Genomic DNA, 21,741 nt, shown 5'->3' on the forward strand with positions numbered 1-21,741 from the left:
TACTTCCCTTAGCTTCTTTTAAGAAGGGCAGTAATCGGTTTCTAAAGTGAGAAAGCCAGAATAATTCCTATGGGAGAGCAGGGAGCCACACCACATCCAGGTTCTGAAGCCTGGGCTGAATGCAAATCAAGCTAAAAGTTTTGGGTGTATTTGGTAAAAATCTCTTTGTCCTGCAATTTCTTTTGGCTTGCGATTTGATAGAATTGCTGGTTAACTACCCTGATTTCCTCCAGTGAGCCACTCCACTAGCTAACATCTTGTTTACAATGCTCAGAATAGAGAGCTTTTACCCTTAGACTAGAACACAGGGAGGTCATTACAGTAAAACAGCAAATTAACGACTATAACTATTAGGTTCAATGTTTTCAGATCCATCAGAACATTTTTACTGCCTACTTCAGATTTGTCTCATTCTTGTTGTTGTTTATAAATATCCTGTGTTAAATACCTTACCCAGCTCTGAGGTCCCTGCAAAGACATTTTCTAACATGGGTGGTAAGCCTGAACTGCAGTTCTAGCCCTGGGCTTTGCAGACTGCAGAAAGGATGCCCTCCATGTCTGGTTTCAAGACCTTGCTGCACAAGCACTTGATATCTGAACAGAAACAATCTGAGGCTCTGATTTCCAACACCACGCCTCAGAGCCACCCCTCAGTGCAAAGGGCTAGGGACACATGATGTAATGACAGTGGGATAAATCTAACAATGATGGGAGACAACCACAGCAGTAGCAGAGAGTTAATATGCAAAGAACATACGGGTAGTCCGTCGTACTGAAGAGGAAAGGGAAGTTGTGAGGGAGAGAGAGTTCTCCTCTCTGTCTCGGTCTCCTGATACACCTCTTCGAGGAGGAAGGATAGAGGAAGGTCTTGGTAGAGAGGAACGCTTTTCTGGACTCTTGCTTACTCCATCCTAGTAGCAGCAGAATAAAAAAGGAACGTTTAGTTTTCAAAACATCACTCTCTTGGTTCTGATTTCTCTCTATTTACAGGAGGGCAAGCCTCATCCCATGGGCCCAGATTACTACTCATGCAGGAAGCTGTGGGGATCTAGCCGCCTCCCATGCTCTGATTAGCTCCCTGGCGCTTGACTGCAGCCAAACACCCAACAGGAAACGACTGGCTGTGGCACTCAGAGTGGTCAGAACTCCATTCCTGGTGGGAGATTTCCCTGTGACTTCCTCTAGTAAGAAATTCTGCAAATCTCACCCTAGCTTAAATAACCTACTGTTTCCTCAAGATAAACTTTAGCTTTTGGTGCAGGCAAAGCCCTTCATCTCCCATTGGTCTGACCAAGCACGTATTAATGACTGGCTTTACTCCTACTGAAGTCAAAGACAGAGCTCCCAGTGACTTCAGTGGATGATAGGGGACTACTAGACTACTATCTAAATCCCTGTGAAGCCAGCATAGATGTCTTTTCCATCAACACAAAGGCAGCTGTCTCCTGAGCTACTTGAGACAGATACTTAGATCTAAATATGGAGAGCTTCCAGATTTGATTCTTAATGAGAAACAAGTTTTTATTTTGTTCAAGTTGAAAGTAAAAAAAATCACCTAGAGCTCAGGTGTGAAATTCTCATGTGAATTCACTTGCAAAGTAACTGCAATATTTGTGCCTAGAATACACTACACACTATATTATTAGGTAATGTGTGAATTTTGCCTTTTCAAACATTAACTTGTAACTTTTTAAGGAGAGATAATTTTGGCTAGTGCTTATTTTTTGAGTGCAGGACTATTAACCCTGATGTCTTCTCTTGCTTCTTTCCACGCTCATCTTTTTCCATTTCGAAATCACCAGATACCTGCTTTTTGCCTCAGTTAGAGCAGTGGACATCTGAGTATGTTATAATACTGTTGAACTTTTGGCATGGGCAGTCAAAGACATTCTTGTATAAGCAAATGGTCCTCCCAAGGGCAAATAGGATGATGGTCCAAACCAGTAAGAGACTCACCAGGCATAACATTAGACAGAAAATGTAAGTCAATAGGGAAAATGGCTTTTAAGTAATGTAATAGTCATTAAGTCAGTATCAGGTAAATAAGCAACGCAAGTGGAATGTGAATATCGGGAAGCTAGGATGGAAAGCTGCCAAACAGCTCTTTAAACTCTTACTGCAACTTCTTCAACATGGTGCCATGCATAGATCAAATTTGGTTCCTACAGCTTCAGCCTTTATTGCCAGTCATAAGAACTGTACCCTCTTACACTGGCGACTGAATTTGTTTTCAGAGAGTATTAATCGGCTGAAAGTTACTTTTTTGGCTTTTAAACTTCTCCTGGAAGGCAAATTAGTATTGCTGTTCTTCACATTTACACATGTGCAAATGGGTGCAACTCCTCAGCAGTCAATGAAGCAGTATCCATATCATCAATGGAAGGAGGACATGTTCTTTTATGTATAATTTATTTCACTTATGTTTCCTCTGGAGAATCTCCTTTGTTTTTTATCGATTTTGTAGCATGCAGCCTGATAAGCAATTTTACTGCCACTGGGTAACTGGTAACACCAGGTTAACCTCACAGAGATTTACTGAAGCTCAGTGGAGAGAGAATCTGATCCGTGGAATTCACCTACACATCTCTGCGCTAACTCTTTCTACCAACTTGGCTACCTTACCTTAGCATCTGATTTTGAGTAGGGCAAGCAGTCTCTTGGGCCTGCTGAGGAGGGCCGTACATAATAACTGTCTGTATCGAGAAAAGTGGCCCTTTTAGTAGTTAATGAGCAAGCTGAGCTGGGTCTTGGAGGAAGCAATGACTTTGCTCTAGACTTTGAGGCAGGAATCTTTGACAAAGAGGCAGTCTAGTCATGAGAAAACAAACAGAAGAAAACAACATGAAGCTGAACAAAAGGAAAATACATGCAACATGGACAAAAAAAATAAAAAGCCAAGCCATGAATTAATACTTTTCCTTTGTCTGGTAATGGCGTGTCTGTGGCAGTTCTCAGACATGCAGGCAAGTTTTAGTTCTGTGTTGTTTGACTGAAAACATCTGGGTCTGGTCAGCGTTACTGATTTTAGGGAGTGCCTTTTTCTGCGGATACTATTTTTGCCCCGTATTAATACAACAAAAATGGTGCCAGGCACAGCAATAGCTGGTACAACTGCTAGTTGGCTGCATTAGAAGCAAGTGCAAAACTGTAGGAGCACAGACATATCCTGGTCTTTTTAAACCAAGTTATGCATTTGAAGTGTGGTATCCCAGGTTATGCTCAAGAATAAAACAGTGGGAATCTTAAAGCAAAATTACAGCAATATTCCCAGAATGGTAGAAGGACATGATAGCAATGTTTCTTATGCCACTGTATATACACAAAATCCTAAAGGCACCAGAAGTACATTTGGTGTCATGGTGGAAATTTGTAAGTCTCTGTTGACAATGTGGAGACCTGGGATAAAACCATTATATGCTTGAAATGTTGACATGTCCTTGTGATCAGATACTTGTCTGATTCTGAATACTGATAATACCACATTGAAAAAAACAATTAAACATCAATCGGACAGACTGCAAATACTTTGTTGATACTGAGGAGCACCTGACTGCCCTGCAAAAAGGAGTTACTTTGAAAGAGAATAGGGCTACTCCCTTAAGAAACACTTTTCTTTCTCCCAAGGGTATAACTGATGCTACAAAGAATAACTGCAAGGCTGTTATCTTGGCAATGTAGTCCTGATCCTCTCTGTATTCACACAAGCATGAAATTACTCATAGAAACAATCCCAATGGGAGTTTAAGTATGGGATTTGGTACAGAACTTTAGCCATGAAAAAAACGGCATTTAATCTAAGCCAGTCACCTAGACTTTCTCAATATTCAGAAAAGGTATATGAGTCATCCCTCAAGTTGCGTTTTTTTAGAAAATGAGCAAAAAAATGGGATGAATCATACGCTAGAGTTGTCCAGCTCTCTACTGACAAGCATCTGGCTTAGACTAGATACTCAGCCTACAGAAAACTGAGGCTGGGGTGCTGAATGTCATCCATAGTACATATGTACTAATTAACATGACTAAGAGTTGCAGAACATGATTAAGAGTTGCAGAACTGGGTAATAAACAATTTCAGTCCCATAACACAGCTGAGCTGGACTTCTATTGGATACCACCATCCATATCAGGTGGCTCTGCTGAGCAAGATAAGAGTTTAGTTCCAAGGATGGAGATGCTTTTCTAGCAAGAATATATTTCTAAAATCAGTTTTGCAAAATAATTATGACTTTTTCTTAATAATTATTTCACTTCAAGGGAATACACAAATAAATCAGTGTATAATTATTTTAAACAGAAACTGAACAATATTAATAAAAATGTTTCTGTCACAACAAAGGCTTGTCCAGGCTTAGCCTGATTTGTCGTAATTCAATTTTTGGGTCCCATCCAGTTGAGAAAATTTGGGCTGGATTTACAAAAACACTATGGTGTTTAATGATGCTGAAACTCTGTGGAAGCTGAGTATCTCAGGTGGTTCTGAAAAGCAGACATTATGTAAGCACCTTTCACCTGGTTTACTGAACTTGAGAAACTAAGCATCCACAGCTGGAGGCCCAAACGTTCATTTAGCAGTTTTAGCTTTTTTCAGCTTGGGGTGTCCCTCAGAATGATTCCCCTAGTGAGACTGAAAAGCCCTTACAGATTAAGAATCTTGCTCAATGAGGAGACCCTGTCCTTTTCACTCATATTGCATACCAGTGTCCTCCATGAATACACACATCCAATGTGGATCCTGAAGATGGACAAGACCAAGATCTTTCAGCGGAACAACTTGGGGGAAAGCATGACATTGAGCTAATGCATCACTCCGGGATTATCAGTCTACACCTCCTTGGTGTTACTCTAGGAGCAGGGCACTTTTTAGCATCAATAAAAGCAGCAGAATCTAGCCCAACCGATTTCAGTGGCAAGCTCAAGGAAGACTGGTAGAGCAAGTTAAGAAACCAAATGCCCGAGTCCCAACCTGTGCTTTACCCAGAAAACTATTCTTATTCTCTGTTAGCTATATATTACCTTTGACCTCTGCTACAACTCATGTTGATGGAAGTGACAACTGCCCTTGGGACAAAGATCAATGTAGCCCTGATAAAGACTCAGTGATTCAGATTGCTGAAGATGGGATGCAGAAAGCTCACTATTTCAGAGGCTAGCTAGGGAATACACATTCATAATGCATGGCTGATGTTCCTAACATTTTGCTGACACAGGTACACAGCTCATTCCAGCAGATGGAACTGCTTAGCCTTTCCTGAACTTGTTCTGAAATGTAATATGTAAACTGTGGTTTGAAGATGGATGACAAACTGAGGGGGTTGGATGGTGTAACATTACCAGTGGAGAGGAAAAGGTTGCACTTGAAGGACAGAAAAGCTGGGAGACAGGAACACACACAGCAACAAAAGGGAGAGGTCTTTAGGAAGGTAGAGATGAAGACAAGGCACAAAGGAGAAAATGTCCAAGAGATGGGCAAGTGCTGCAACCAGAGAAGGGAAGCAACAGGGAGAGAAAGTAAGCAGGGGACAGACTTCTGATCTTTGCCCTAAGGTGAGGGACAGGAAGAAGAAAGATGTATACAAAGCAGACCATTTCAGAGAATGATTATGCAGTGCTTATACTTACAGCACTCCAGAAGCATAGAAGGCTCTGAAAATGGGCTAGTATTGATTTCTCTTGGGTAAATACTGATCACCCCCAAAGAGAAGACAATATTAAATCTTAGTTGACTCAGACCAGAAGCCTGTCTAGGTATTTCTTACTATTTTAGTAAAGAAGCTCTAGCAGTTCCTCAGTTATGAGCTAAAATAGGCCAGACTTACAACACTACATGAAATTCCCAAATCCATGGCTGAATTCAGGTGTAAATTTCACAGCTCCCTGTATAACCTCAAGTAAGTTATGCTGTTATCATTATTACCAATTTCTTACAATTCATCAATGATGTGCATAGCACTTTATGAGACATAGTTTTTTGTTCCCCAAGGAACCGGCAATCTGATTAGACAGATGAAACATATTAGCCATGGAATGTATTAGGAAATATAATGGGAATCTTAAGGAACTTCTACATTATTGTTAACAGTGGTAAACAACGACAAATAATTGCTGTGCTGAAGTTGTGGGTTAGCATGCATCAGTGTCATGGAAAAAAGAGTTGCTTAGGGGAGAGTGAAAGCAGGTTTCCTGGGGATTTTAGAGTGGTGGGACAGGAAGAGCATAGGGTTAGCACAGGAGCAGGGCAAGAGGTACTGCAGTATTTGCTGAAGGAAACTCAGCAGAGGAGAACGAGATGCAAGGAGCAGAAGAGGCTGCAGAGCAGCTGAAGGCAGGGCACGTAATTATCAGGTTAAAACACACAAAGATCAGTGGTGCAGGAACTGGCCAATCAGAAAGCACTTGTTCACATATAAAACGCTCTTGGCTAATAATTTCTAAACAGGCATGAGCTCTGTGGAACATGTGGAGATGTAAGGGTGCATCACAGCCTTCCAGCCAGCCCTGTGGCAGGGATTTCTTCGTATCTAACAGTCGAGAAAGGGGTCAGGTGCTGCAAAAAGACCCAAGGCACAGTTTCCCCTGGAGGAGGACTAGGCTCAAAATGCAGAACAACATCAAACTCCAGGAGTCTGGAGTCTGCCTGCCCCCTGTGGATTTGCAAACTGTCATCACGTACTACCTGTGACTGTAATTCAGGGGTTATTCAGGAAAGATGGCTTTAATTACCCTTTTAAATGAATAATGAATATGGCAAAAACATTCTAAAGGGAACACACAATTATTTACTGAATTAACACAAAAACAACTGAAATAAGGACAAAAAGGTGATTATAAAAATGGATGATTAGAAGATGACTTTACTCACCGAGAGTTTTTCCTTTGCTTGTTTAAATACACCAGGAGCCTGGTTTGTTTCACCACCTGCTGCTGAGAGACCCAGACAAAGACTTGATGGTTAAAAAATACACGTATAAGCATTTCCATTTAGTATACTGTTAGAACGATCAAATGCCTTGGAACTACTGTGCAAAGCAATTACCTGGTGAATTAGTCTTAGTAAACTATATATAGAAAGGTACCTGCCTTAAAAATGTCCTATATTCATTATACTTGAGATAAAATAGTATTCTACACATTTCAAACAAATCAGAATTTTGTCTTCATGTTCCTAGAAGTCTAGAAACTAGGGTAAAAATTTCAAAAAATGACAGACAATTATAAGAGCCTGTAGTTCTGAAGGTCTATCCTGAGACATCTTAGAGTCCTGATTTTTAAAAGCACTGACCTACTGTCCTCTAAAAATCAGGCTCCTTGAAAAATTTAAAATGGAGGCCCCTCAAATCACCAACCACTTTTCAAAACATAGCCAAAATTCCTAAGAGAAAGAGAAATTCCTTGCTGAATTATCATCCCAGTAGTGCCCAAAAGCTCAGTGTGCTGTGGGTCAACCAAGCCATGAGACTTTAGAATTCAAATTAAATCTGGGACAGCAAGTGTCTTAATCCAGTATTTCACTTATCTGTTACAACATGATTTGAGGTAAAGCGTTTCTATCTTTGACTTGGATTCCATCCTTAGGAGAAGTTTGGGAATTGGAGCTTTTCAGAAAGCAGATTATTAGTTGCACCCCACTGCTGCTTTTCAGGAGGCAATTTGCTACAGAAAATCCTTTGGCATCTGTGCCAGAATGGTGCTTAGTAAATGCAGAAGCAGGACAGTGGGCACAGATGACATTCTCTGGCTATAATCCTAATTGTCTTTCAACTACAAAACCAGCCTAAAACACTGTACAGGACAATACCAATGAATTTTCTCCTTTCCCTGCACAGTTGCAGCATGCATTTGCACCAGGTGTGGTGGGGGGATCCCTGGTTTTCCAACACAGGACTGAACTTCCCACTCAATAGTTCTGTCCTCCTAATGTTGCTTCCTTGCCGTTTCTCTTTTAGCTCAACTGAAAGAGCTGGAGAGAAACTTTGGGAGGAGGAAAAGAATACTGCGTACTTTAGTTCTGAAGTTGTAACAGGGAAAAGTACGGCACAGCCCTCCTGCATTACATTTTACCACATCTGTTACTGCTGTTTGTGGTCTGTTCTGCGTCTCTTAAATAATCGTACAGAGCGTCTCTCCTTCCTCTGCTGGCACCGAACCCCGTGCCACCGCTGTGACATGGAAAGCAGGCTCGTGCTGCTTGTGCCGACTTACCTGAGAGCACCACGAGGCCTCCATCTGAACAAAAGATCTGGATCATGACTTCACAGTGTCTTTATGCGCTCTGCCGCCAGTTTAAGTAGGAACATGTTTTATGTCGGGGCGCTGACCCCAGGAACGGAGACAAGGAACGCAAGCGCCCCGCATGCCGGAGGCGGCAGGCATCCCGGCGGGGCGGCGCGCGCCCCTGTGACCTCACACAGGGGACAGGCCAGCGGCAAGCGCCACTCCCGGCGGGGCCCCGCCGCCCGCCAGCGCGGGCCACGGCAGAGGCTTCACAGGGCTCTCCTCAAAGCTGGCCCTATTGCTTCTTTGCTGAATTTCAAGGGTGAACCTCTTAAAAAGCAGGGTGATTGAAAGTCCCTCACTGGACAATACCGTGGCATAAATTACCAGTATTTAGCTGTGCCTGCCTCACAATGACAAGTGATTTTTTTTCTGGTATTGAGGTAATAGGGAAATAATTCATTTCCTGGGCCACTACACAGAAGATACGAGCAAATTTTAACTTTATGATGTAGACAGCTGTATCTTATGACTGGATATGTTTCATTTGAAAGTCAAAGAAAATGTAATATGGAGGTTTTAACTGATTGGAATATACTCAAAGCTGTATTGACTACACGGCAGAAGGACTTTTGGTGGGGCTTTGTCGGCCAGGTATCATTAAAGCAGACAAGACAATTCCAGAAAGGACATAATGACTATTGAAACTGGCTTCAAGCAATGATCTTACATTTTATATAAAAGAAAAATGAGAGATGGAGCTAGAAAAACAATGTCCCTCTGAGTTTCAGATACTGAAAAGGTCTCGATGACTGGTTCAGGCTCAGTGAGATGTAGGTTAACATATGGCTGCCTACACTCTTGGTGTGCAGTACTATGTGACATCCTTTCATGTGGCCTCCCCTCAAGTCCCATCAATAAGTATAAAAAGGGGAGATAGAAGAAAATCAGGGTTATTGTAAATTTTCCAACAACACTGAGTATGGTGAAACAGAGAGATTTTTGCTCACTTTGTGATATGGTTCAAGCTACTCTGCTTTAGAGCCCAAACCTCCAAATTCGGCCAAAACCAACATTATTACAAATTTAAAATCGATCTGGGTCCACTGTTCTGGTTCGCCACAGTACAAATGCCAGAGGATTTAATTCAACTGAAAGTTTGCCTCATTTGCAGAAGGATTTTTTTTATTTTGCTCTCCACCTTTGTATTTAAACATACAGGAAGGTTGTTCTTGTATTACATTTTTCAGTTTGACTAGTATGTCTGCTTCACTATGTATTAAAGCGAGAGAGAAAAAGCTCTGACTGTTGCCAGGCAGCACACATTTGGAGCACCCAGCAGATTTCCTTTTGTGAGTCTATCAGTATGAGTCAGGCCTCTCTGGGACACTACCGGGCCAGAAGATTTCAAAAGAGTTAGTAACAGAGTATCTGGGGCAAGACAGCACTGACGACATGGCTGTAGAAGCGTAGGGGAAGACAAGAATGCTACAAAGCCAACGCTTTTTTCATGACATGAAGCATCAACTCCTCATTTCCACTGCTTATTGAACCCCGTGGGTCTTTTGAAAGAAGCTGTGAATTACGGGTCCTAACTTCTGAGCTGATCAAACTGTGCTTCAGGAAACAATGAAAAGGTGGCAAGAAGTAGTCCAGGATCTAGAGGGTAAGTTAGCCCATAGACTGCTAGCAGAGGAGGAGTCACCACCGCAACACAGAGGGGCCCAATCAGCCTTTCCTTCCCTGGCTCCACTTCTTGTGACGGGAGTTAGCGCTGGATTCCCTCACACCAGCAAAGACAAGACCAAATATTTAGTTCTGTTTTCCTAATGGAATACAACCTGTAGATGATACACACTTTATACTGTTGGGGTACGGTATTTAAGTTACCCTCACATACTACCCTTTTACTGAATTTTCAATAGGCAGAACTGCATATTGAAGATGGTCCAAATTTAGCACAGGGGTGACTCATTGGTGCAAAATCGCATGGGAGCGACTCCTTAGGAACACTTTCGGCATTGCACTGTGTTGTTCTGTGCTGAGTAATAAATCCTGTTCTTAATTTCCAAGTCATTAGAAGAGGCCTATGACTGTACAACACAGTGGTAGCTCTACATTGCTGGGCATGATTCTTTCCTTGATAACCCTAGTTCCACTCATGAGTAGTTACACTGCAGCATGCAGATGTGTTACACGACAGAGAATCTGGCCTCTTTTAGCAATTCTTTCTGTTTTTTTTTTTTAAAGATCAACAGTAAATTCAGAGATGATAATTTTTTCACCCTGAACTCACAGTAACAAGAAGAGTAATGTGATGAAAATGTTGAAAATGTTCTCATTTTGGTCCTCTAAATAATGATACATCTATCAAGATTTAACAGGAATATATTTTTTTCATTCTTTCATCTTCCTCTACCAAATATTAAGATTTTTGCTTGGAATGCATTCGTAGTGTGAGCCCAGATTTCTTCTCTTTCAGCTTCATACTGCTTGTGGCTGGATTCCCCCTGTGGATTTTGACTGTACATCATAAACATCAGTAACAGATTGGGAAGTGTCAATGCAGGTAACATCAATCAACAATATATAAGTCTGAAACACTTCTTATTATGCATGAGAGTAAAAAAGCAAAATAATGGAAATGCATACCATGGTTTAAGCTGTCAACATTTTCCCACCAGAAAAAAATAAAAGCATAATTAAAAAAAAAAAAGACTAGAAATTCCTCCAACAACACACTACAACCACGATGCCAGGATACAACCACAGCACTTGGAGGTCCAAGCAATGACAAGCATACATGATCATGGCCTCCATTAAACAAACAAACAAACAAACACTGGAAAAGAAAGAAGAAAAGAAAAGAAAAATGATACAAAACATTAAAAAAGCAATACTATTTGTGAAGACTGATATTCTTAGAAGAAAAATAAAAAATAGAGAAGCTGCTATAGCCATGAGATTTACAAAAAAAAAATGTCTATGTTTGCCAGCCACATTGCATAATTGAACAGAACGCAGTCACCTGTCTGCTTCCGTTTAACACAGGAGAGATGAGTTGGTCTAGTATATTTGATAGCAGGTTTTAAAATGATTTTCCTGGAGGGAGAGTGGGCCTGAACTTCAGTTTTTTTAGCAAGTTCAGCTTTCTTATACACTGCTACGGACAAGAAAACACAAAAGCATAGAATCAGGAAAAAACACCAAACAGTTTGATATGACAATACATCAAGTGGCAGGCCCACTGCTCCACAACTCCAACCCGATGCCTTGGTTCTACTGGGGTGAACGAATCCTAAGTCGGAAGAGGGGAAGCCCTGGTGCATTAACCTCAGATGTGCTACCCAATGTGGAGTGGGAATGCCTACAAAAAACTGGACTGATGGAGCAGTGAGCCTTGCACATAGCTTTTCATATAATTGTACAATGTCTAATTAAAAAGCACTGCAGTTAATACTATTAAGATACACATCTTCTACAACAGAGTAACCTGATAGTACTGCACAGTAGTACAAAAAAAAAATAATATATATATATAAAAATATATATTGTAATAGGGAGTGTTAAATGAACCTTTTTTCCTTCTCACTTCATCTCTGGAGAGTGTGCTAGGTTCCTTTTTAGCTATTTTCCTTTCAGGAGTAGAAATCCTGCCTCGCCCAGTTTTAAAAGGTTTCTCTTTTTTATGCTTATCAAGAGATGGTCTTCGCAATTCTCTCTCTGCCTTCTCCTCTTTAGGAACAGTCTCTAACTGTTCAGTCATGATGCTCCTATCATCATCTGTAGGATCAGAGCAAATTATAACAACAAACAAAAGATTAGTAACAAATGTTAACAATACTGTGGAGGAGCAGGGTAAAAATAGCTGAAGACAGAGTAGATGTTTTAATATAAAAAAGGCATACTATTTTACCACATTTCTGAAATACGCTGAGATTACTGTTACTATTACAATAATTTTGCTTTTTGATCATTATGATTTGGAAGCCAAAAATGCTTAACAGACAAAACAAAAAGGATAATGCACACCTTGAGTATCCGCCCAGAGACTGTCTGTGTCCATGATGGAGTCATCGATAGTTGTTTCATCTTTGTAATCATCACACGTCTCTGTCTTGTAGTCAGTGAGCAGGATTTCTTCTCTCTCAGGTGTAGCAGGAGCTTCTGGGGAGCCCTCCTTGGGCTCAGCATGAATGTCAGCCACTTCTTCTATCTCCAGTTCCTCTTCAGCCTGGGAGTCCCCTGTTTCCATGTCTTCCTGGGTAGCAGCAAACCGCACACTGTGAGAAGCTGATTCACCCTCATCAACTGTTGTCTGCACCACTGTGATAAAGTCATCCTCTACTGTCACCACAGATTCAATAATGCCTTTCAGTTCAAGTAGTGCTTCTGGGCTAACCTTGGCTGGCATTTCTTCACTGGTGGGCTTCCCTAAGTCTACTTCTGGGGGCACTTCTGATATAAGTTGCTGTTTATCCTCTTCTTTTTCTTCTTGTCCTCCTTGTACCTCTTCTTCCTCATGTTCTTCCCTTTTTGTGGCCTCGGCTGTCACTTCACATGGCAGCAGCTTTTGGATTTCCATGGGTTTCACAGCTGCATCTGGAATCTTTTCAGTTCCCTCTGTAGGTTGTGGTATGCTCTCCATCTGAACATCAGCAGTCTCTTCTTGCAGAGGCTCAGCTTTTGGAAGGGGGAGCTCCACAGAGGGCTCCTTTGCTGGTAACTCTGCAGGAGTGTCTTCCCCTGACACAGGAGGTTTTGGAGGTTCTCCTTTGATATCCTCTGGTTTCAAGGATTCTCCATTCAAACTTTCTTGGGCTTGATCATGTTCCCCACTAGATTCATATGATTCCTCTTTGTCAACTGCCTCTTGATGTACCAGATCAGGCTTAGTTACTTTTTCCTTAATTTCTGTTTCAGTCAATTTGCTGTTGTCCTTCACATGACTAGGCTCAGTCTTGGAAAGTACATCTGCATCCTTTGTTTCTCTGGACAAAATGGTCTGATCTTTCTGCTGAGTTTCTTGAGGTTCAGGCTCTGTTCTTTTAACAGAGGCTTTGTCCTGCCCTGAAGGAGGAGAAACAACCTCACGGATCTTAGTATCTAATTGACTCTGATATTCTTGGTCCGCTCTCCTTGCAGCCACTTCCAAATCGTGCTTTATAGCGTTATAATCTGGTTTTATTGGAGTGTCTATCTCAGCCATTTCAGGAACAACACTAAGAGTCTTCTCCTTCTCAATCAACAAAGAAACAGCATCTTTTTCTTTTGCTACCTCTGTAGCTAATATTCTGTCATACACAGTATCATCAGTTACATGAAATTTATCAACCACACCCTCTTCTTTCACTTCTAAGATTGCCTCAGGTCTTGTCTTCTCTGGCTCTGTACCTTTAATGGGGTAGACCTCTTTAGAATCAACTTGATCTTCACTTTTTTCTAGCACCGTATCCAACTTCTCTTTTTTCTCCTGCTCAAAGTCCCTCACCAGAACAGATTCACCAGTGGCATGTTGACCTAAATCTTTTTCACTAAGGAATTCTTCTTTTGATTTTTCAGCTGCTGCCAGCTTCACTTCTATTAAAGACAGGTCGGGAGCTAGGCCACGTCTCAGTTTTTCATCGGTGCCTTCGTAAAACGGACAGGTTTCACCCGTTAAATTCTCACTGTCCTGAACTGGAGAAGGGAGTGGGACTGTGTACTTATTGAAAACACAGTAGCCTAAGTCTTCCAGCTGACTTTCAGCTTTTAGAGTTATGTGGTTTTCATCTGTCACAGGTGGCAGGGCTGTGCTGCTGTCTTCCACAACAGTGTCAGAAGGAACCGATTTCTTTTGCGCCACCTCAGCATCTGCACTCACGGAGGCTAATCTAGATCTGGTCCCTGCTAAGTCTAACATTTCAGGGAGATCAGGAGCCATTACAGCACCATTTTTGTAATAGTCTTTGGCTGGGAAAGGTGACTCAACCAAGGTCTCAGGCTGGACATTTTCTTCAGGCATTGCTTTTTCCTCTTCAATATGTTCATCTTCATCTCTACTATCAATGGGGAAGCAGGGAGCCTTCTCCAGTGCTGGCGTGGTTGCTGGCAAGTAGTCGTCACCTTCATCCATGCTTCCACTAGTGTTAGTTAGAATATCTGAAGCAAGGGGAGAAAGATCATGTGCACGGCCAAAGCTAAATCCTAGAGCTATTGAATCCAGGCAGGACATGGGCAGGTTAATAGACATGCTTCTCTGTTCAATTGCAGATCTACCCCCAAGTCCCAAGCTCCTGCTCAGGGTTAGGTCATCTTTATTTTTACTGTGGAGCTCTCTCTTATCCCCATAGACCTTGGGGTCAATAGTGAACATTCTTTCTGTTGGGGAACTTGGTTCCTCAGACTTGTCTGGTGGAAAGCTCTGAGCAAGGGTACTGTACCCTATTTCATGACCAGGCACACTCTGCTGCTGATCCACTTCTGTCTGTAATTCTTCCTCCTCTTCCTCTTTGTTTTCAGGTATTAGATGATCTGCTTGATAAGGCTCATACACACTCTCTTTAGTGTCACTTAGCTCATAGTAATCACTGCCTTGTTTCAGAACATCTCTTTTGGTTGCTTCCTCTTTCAGAGCAGAGGTTTCAAAATACTTTGACATTCCTGATCGATCCTCTTCTATTGTCATTTCATGAGTAACTGAATCCAAAACACTTATCTTATCCTCCTTGGTGTCTTTTTTAACATCTTTTGCTTGAGAAGGTTCTAGAGTAGAAGTCTTGTCACTGGTTAAACCTGGTGCCTCAGGGGCCTTCTCCACTGTTCTGGATAATTGAGTGGTATCAGGGTGCTCTCTTGCTTTCTCAAGGATCGGTTCTTGGCTTAACTTGCCTGGGGGCACCTCTGTGGTTGGCTGCACCTCCTTTTTTGTGTCCATTGCTGCTGGGAGCCCCCTTTGGTCCATGTCTTTTTCTGCTTTGAAAATATCAGGTAACCTTTTAGCTTCACCATCCTTTTGAAAGTCTGCTTTGTCTACAGAAAGCGTCTTCTCTTCGGGTTTTGTGGTAAATTTACCATCGTCTAATATTCGAGCCTCCCCTTTATCATAGAAGTCGTACCTTTCCTCCTCATCACTCTCATCCTTGGTCATGTCCTTTTCCTCCCCCCAAGCAGGGATCTTCTGCATGCTCAGCGGTTTCAGGCCGTCTACAGTTACTACCGAAACTTCTCCTTGCAGAGTTGGTGTCTTGTCTCTGTGGATCTGTTCATCTTTAGTGAGATCTTTGGCAAACAGTTGATCAGTGGGTTCCTGTTTTGTTTTGGAACGGTCTTTGGGTGGAAGCCTCTGCAGGACAGAGGGAGATGGGTCTGAAGGAAGTTCACTTTTGAGTGCATCTGCCTTGGGTTCTGATGGCAACAGAGAACTTCCGCCATGTGTGATGGCAAGCTCTTGGACATCTTTAAGGTCATCTTTAAATTTCATAGAGATTATTTGGCTGGCTGGCAAGAGCACATCTGCAGTCCTTTCTTCTGTTTTGCTCCCTTTAGGCAGTTCAGATGACAAATCTTTCTGTTCTTGAGAAACAGGAAGCTTTGCAGCAGGTTCTGCAAAACTGGCTTCCCCTTTCTTTTGTGAATCAGTTTCCAAAATCTGTTCTGATAGAGGTGAAGGTATTTTGTCTTTGCTCTGTGAATCCTTTTTATCTATAGCCTCTGTTTTTGCTGGCTGCGGAACTAAGGCATCATGTTTAGGTTGCTCACCAGTCTTAATGTCTTTCCAAAATTCATGTTCCTTTGTATCTAATGGTTCTGCTGTGAAAGGGCGTGCGCCCTCCTGGACACGGTTTTCCATCTTCGTGGCTGTAAGTAAATCTGAAGTAGTTTGTTTGGGTTTTACAACATAATTATTTAAAGCACTTACAGGCAGGCAGTCATGTGGCTTAGAACATCATCTTGGTATGAAAAATGGAAGGGAGAGGGAAAAAGATGCAAACATGCAGCAAGGCTATCCACTTAGAAATCTGCTTTAAAGTGTTAAATCCTGGTTTGCTCTCAATATATGAGGTTTTACAGTGAAAATGTGAGTTGTACACAGGTAAATCTGTGACCACTGAAATGAGATGACTTTATATGACTTCTTCATCTTCGTGGTTCGTATACAACAATAAAACCATATATAACCCTCACTTCATTGGCATGCTTTGCTGGACTATGAAGTCTATGTTAGTTTCCCTTTAGTAAGGTCTGCAAGATTAGGTCCAATCAATAGTATCTTTGCATGCTGCTAACATTTAGAACATACACATTTATACGTTTATCTTTTTTATATCAGATTTTTCTTTTATGTATGGCCTAAACTAAATAAATAATACATATAAGAGGTGTCCCAAGCGTCAGAAGAGGCTACTTTTTGGATTGTACCAACTTCTCACATTTACCCTTTGGCAAATGGCAAAAATCTCATTGCTGTCATGAAACTGGCATGTGTAAATCATCAGTGGAGCTATTAACAGTCTCAAATCTTGGAGACCTAGTCTTCAAAATGGCCAGCCATCCTCAGCTGTAACTGAAGTCAAAGAACACTGGGTGTGTTGCAATGACTGTAGATCAGGCCCTAAGTTATTTTAAAATGAAAAATGCTACTCTCACAGTCTGCCACATGTTTTTAGTGAGTAATACCTGGTTAAATTTTTTTTGTACATGCTCTGTGAATTATTAACAGCATGTTTTGTCATATGAAAAATATCATATGAAAAATATATAAGTATATCATACGAAAAATATGAGGACTTATACTGCAGAGTATGGTAGAACCTTCTGAAGTGATCCGTTAAAAAATGTTTTTCTAAAACTTGTCATAACAAACATTGGGCCAAATATGAATCTCCTCGTATTAATTATTTCATTTAAAGTCCATGGAGCCATATTGTGACTCTGATGACTATTGTTTTTTAGAACAATTAATATCAAAGTATTGGCCATTATTTAAAACATTTGCATATGTTAACATTTAGTCAAAAAGGTACTGCCATCTAAACTCTGCAAGTAAAAACAAATAATCTACAACTACAGTAATTTTACTCCTTTACGTTTTTAAGTTTGGTGACCGGTGACTTACTTGCAAACTGTAAAATGTGTACAAACATGGCCAATGAGCTGATGTTATCAGTTTCACAGAACTTATCTTGCTAGATTCATCTAACTGTAATGCCAATGAGCAATAATAGTGGCATCAAAAGATATTCTGACTGCCAAAGTAATTTAACCTTCCTTAGCTGGGCAAGAATACCAGGCTTCCCAAGGTAGCATTTCTTAGCCAGGCAGTGAATGGGTACATCACTACCCTTGTACAAAGTGTCTTTGCACTCTGTCTTCACCCTGACTGAAGAGAAATACCATTAAAAGGACAATCTTGAAGCCCTTTCCTAGTTCTTATTTATGGAAACCAATTGATTGCAATAAATATTTTGCCCGGGTAAGCAAATCAGAACTTTTCCCTGTGCGCCCAGTCCTGAACTTCATGATGAAGGCAGATATCTCAGTCGAAGTGATGGACATTTTGCCTGAGCAAGGAACTCCATCAGGGTTAAACATTTGTAATACAGTAAAACACACAAAAAATCAGAGTTCTGGCAATGGTCAAGGAGAGAGCGGGTAGATGCAATGAATGGCAAGGATATGACAAAAGAAGCGATAGCTTTAGGGAAGCTAAACCAGAATGCACCGAAGCACAAAAAATACTGCACACTGCAAATGAAAACATTTCTACAGTTTAAGCCTCTTTATGTCATACTCAAAGTCAATAAATCTACTTTTTGAAAGAAAAGCAGATGAATCTCTGCACCAAAAAGAAAAAAAAATATACACAGATTAGCAATGTGACTGGCAAACACATCTGAGATGGGGGAGAAGGCTTACGCAGAGGTATCAGCTTAGCTGCAAAGCATATTGTATCATGGCAAAGTAAAAATCAGGAATCAGCTGCAGTGGTGGGAAACCATGTTGTCATACACCACCTATGCAATCGGATTATCTGCTACACACTCTTCAAGCATAATAACAAGAGCAGTCATACTAATAAATGGGAAGAACAGGAAATGAAGCAGCCTTGGAAAGCACTGGAGAAAGCTGGAGGAGAATTCATTGGCAGCAAACACATGCAATCCTAAGGAGGACACACCTTCCTCAGCCAAGGAAGGGGATGTGTCTTTCGGGGGCGTTTCCGCCACAATTGTTACACTCTCCCTGCTGGATGCCACACTTGGCACTTTGTCTTCGCAACACACTTTGGCCTCCAAACCAGAATCCGGCTGACCCTCACTGAGGCCCTTTGCCTGGTGTGCAGGCTCAACAAGCCCATGCTCTTTCCCCAGTTGCTTCCCAGGAAGAGCAGCAGGTTTCGCTTCCACGGCCATCGGACTCTCTACTGCTTCTTCTTCTTGGGGGATGGAAAAAGGAGGCGACATCAACACCAACAGTAAACATACAGCATAAAGCTCAACAGAAATGCTTTCACATAACACTTTCAGCTCCGAACACTTTAGATTTAAGCGTGTCAAAGGACTGCTAGGATTCAGCCCATTTTAATCATTGTGGAACGGAATTTTCCTTAGGAAAAAACACATTTTCTCCCCCAGAGCATGATAATGTTGTAAGATGAGAGCTGAAAGTGTTTTATAGGTTTACCTCTCCCAAAGATGACTGTGGGTCAGATATTCATTGCAAATGGAGATGGTATTGGATGATGGATGGCTCTGACAACACTAATATATCAGTGCGTTCAAAAAGTACACTGATTTTTTTCTGATAAATATGCTGTTTTATCCACCACAGAACATTCAGTTGGCATGAGGGAAGGTATGAAGCATAAACTTCATTTCACTGACATTGACTATTTCGACTGATAAATGCTAGTGAGTCAATCTATCATTTGGGTCTGGGATTTGGTAAAATATTCAGCCACTTCCATAATCTTAATAAATGTCGCGCAAGGCTGATCACTAATTGTTTCACAAGAATTCAGCCAAGATTCCTATACAGAACGGGTTTATAAACCCTTTCTCTCTTAGGCTTCCCAGTGTTTGAACTCTGTATGTGAGAATCACAGATTTAACACAAAGATTCTTCATTTTCTTTTCTCTCCCCCCACTAGCCCCCCCCCCCCCATTAAGTCAAGGAAACCAGTGAGTACAATGTCCCTTCATCTGAATTTCTAAAATACATCACTTAGCCTATGGGCTGCTAGGATCAGTATATTAACATCAAGACTGGTGTTTATTCTATTCTTGCCATAGCAGAAGAATGATTAGCGAAGTCTTCATTATGGATTGAACTCCTGCCATTGCTGCTCAGACAGAATACTGCTTCGCTCTGTTGGTATCCCCTCTGATAGGAAATCAGGATTAAGCCTGAAAGCTTTGATTCAGCAAAATACTTAAGCAGCCGACCAGCAGCCATGCTGAAATCAACCTGATGACCTGTCTGAGCTTAAAGTATGCCCATGTTTAAGAACTTCGCTGAATCAGGCTTAGAACAAGTGGTTTTGAATCTGGAAGTGGCTGTATCCAGCCCATTTGTATTAGAGTTAAACCTCTTTACAAGGGCTTGATTTTTCTCCTGAGATTGGCCTAGTTAAAAACAGCCCATCAACCACCTACTTCAGTTATGGCCTTTAAAAAGTGATTTAAGGAACACAAATACTATATTTCAGGTTGAGAAAATATCATTATGGAGAGTACAACATTATTAATAAAATGTAAAGTGAAATTAATGTTAGATACTATATCTTAAATGAACAGAAGGCAGAAGATTCAGAATCAGAACTGGACTGATGCCTGAGTGTTACAGGGATATTTACACATGGGTAGATCATAAAAGCAACTTAGCAGAATGGCAGGTGTCCAGCTGTAAGAAGCTCTTGAACAACTTGCTTCACTTTTCTTTTTCCGGTTTTATGTTCTTTTGTATGTACATCCCTTTCAATTAAATAATATAAGAAAAGTCTCTAATTTTACCCCATTTTTAAGGCAGAGTTGCTTCACACAATGCCATGTGATTAAGATTAATTACTCACCAAAGCAGTAATTACCCTCCAAAACTTTTTATTAGATAAATGCAGTACATACCTAGCTTGAAATGTCTAAAGGTTAGGCATCCAGCGTGAAGTATTGTCCCAGCTCCCTCTAGAGCAGTGGAGAAAAGACCTCCAGAGGGCAAATCATCTAATCCGTGTGAGATAGTTGTCTTAGCAAGGCACGAATCTTCCTCTGCAGGTCTGTCTCTACTCACTGGCTCGTGGAGGGGCCCAGGTACTCGGTCAGACTAAATGCCTAGCTTTGAGATGGTTAAAATCAGGGGAGATTAAACCCAACCTGAATACTGATGCAAACAGAACATAAGGGTTCTCTCAGAATTATTACAACTCATCAAATAAACATGCTGAGTATACAGACAATAAAAAAGAAAAGAAACACGGAAAAAGAATTTGCATGAAGTAAGTAGACTTCATTACAGCAGCTGTAAAGGGCCTGGCTACAGCTTCAAAAAACATTTCTTGAATGGATAAGCAAACATATCTACAGAGACAAAAAGGTACAAACACACAAACACACACTGCTATGGATATTGAAAGTTTGCAAGGGTTCAGAGAAAAAACAGAAAAATCTCTTCAGGGCTGTTAACTACAAAAATATTACCTTCAAGCTGCAAACTGGAGTCTGAGAGTGTACTTGAGGAAAACATCATTATACGACTTCACTGTTCTTATATTTTTCTCTAAGCATCTACTGCTGGCCAGTGTCAACTAAATACCTAAAGAGACTATTGATCTGAGCTGGACATCTTTCTCATGTTCCTATACATCTGCTCCTAGTTCTGCCTCACCTTAGATTAAATATTCAATAATCTAATGACTTTTCTCCTGAAAATATATCTATTTGATCTTACAGATTGAGTCATATCCTGTTTTCCCAAACTATGGCAGTAAGTTATCCATGAGTTAATGAAGGAATCCTGTAGATATTCCCTTTGTGCGGTGGATTCTTTTATGCCAAACAGAGTGCTCACTCACAGGCAGCAGGTGAGGAGGGGTGTTTCATAATGCCCTACCTTTTCATAGATGATTCAGCTTTTTTCCCTGTTTCTTCCTCAAAGATGTTGCTCTGGAATCTTCCACTTTCACTAGAGGTAAATGCATACGACCCACAAGGATGGTGCTCATGAATAAACCAGTCCAGGAGTGTTTTAAGTACAGCTATGGGCACCCACCTGTAGTAGGGCTACTCCTCTGATCTTGTCTCCCCTAGCTTCAGGTAGACATCCTGACATTAATGATGTTCAGTTATTAGCACTGACCAAGAAGTCCGTGTTGCCGCAGTATTGTGCTACCTTTTTCCGTATGATACCTTTTACATTGAAAAGACTCAGCTGACTGGACAATTCTGGTTTTCTTGAAATGACCTGTTGAGTAATTTCAGGCATACACTTCTATTTTCCTCAGACAAAAATCTCAAGAGAATTCGGTAATGTTTTTAACTTTACCTCCCGTGTCTC

The 21,741-nt window shown here is 41.1% G+C and overlaps 1 protein-coding gene across 1 annotated transcript in view; it reads right to left on the minus strand.

The window, feature by feature from the left end:
- MAP2 (microtubule associated protein 2) overlaps positions 1–21,741 on the minus strand; it is a 104,326-nt gene that overhangs the window by 22,850 nt on the left and 59,735 nt on the right. The window contains exons 5-11 of the mRNA XM_067298742.1: positions 18,371–18,628; positions 12,244–16,050; positions 11,788–11,994; positions 11,240–11,374; positions 6,860–6,921; positions 2,623–2,808; positions 758–911 (exon numbers count right to left, since the gene is read on the minus strand). Coding sequence (XP_067154843.1) covers positions 758–911; positions 2,623–2,808; positions 6,860–6,921; positions 11,240–11,374; positions 11,788–11,994; positions 12,244–16,050; positions 18,371–18,628 — 4,809 coding nt within the window. The remainder of the gene's footprint in view (positions 1–757; positions 912–2,622; positions 2,809–6,859; positions 6,922–11,239; positions 11,375–11,787; positions 11,995–12,243; positions 16,051–18,370; positions 18,629–21,741) is intronic.

The sequence above is a fragment of the Apteryx mantelli genome, chromosome 6 (assembly GCF_036417845.1).
Source record: "Apteryx mantelli isolate bAptMan1 chromosome 6, bAptMan1.hap1, whole genome shotgun sequence".
Classification (NCBI taxonomy): Eukaryota; Metazoa; Chordata; class Aves; order Apterygiformes; family Apterygidae; genus Apteryx; species Apteryx mantelli.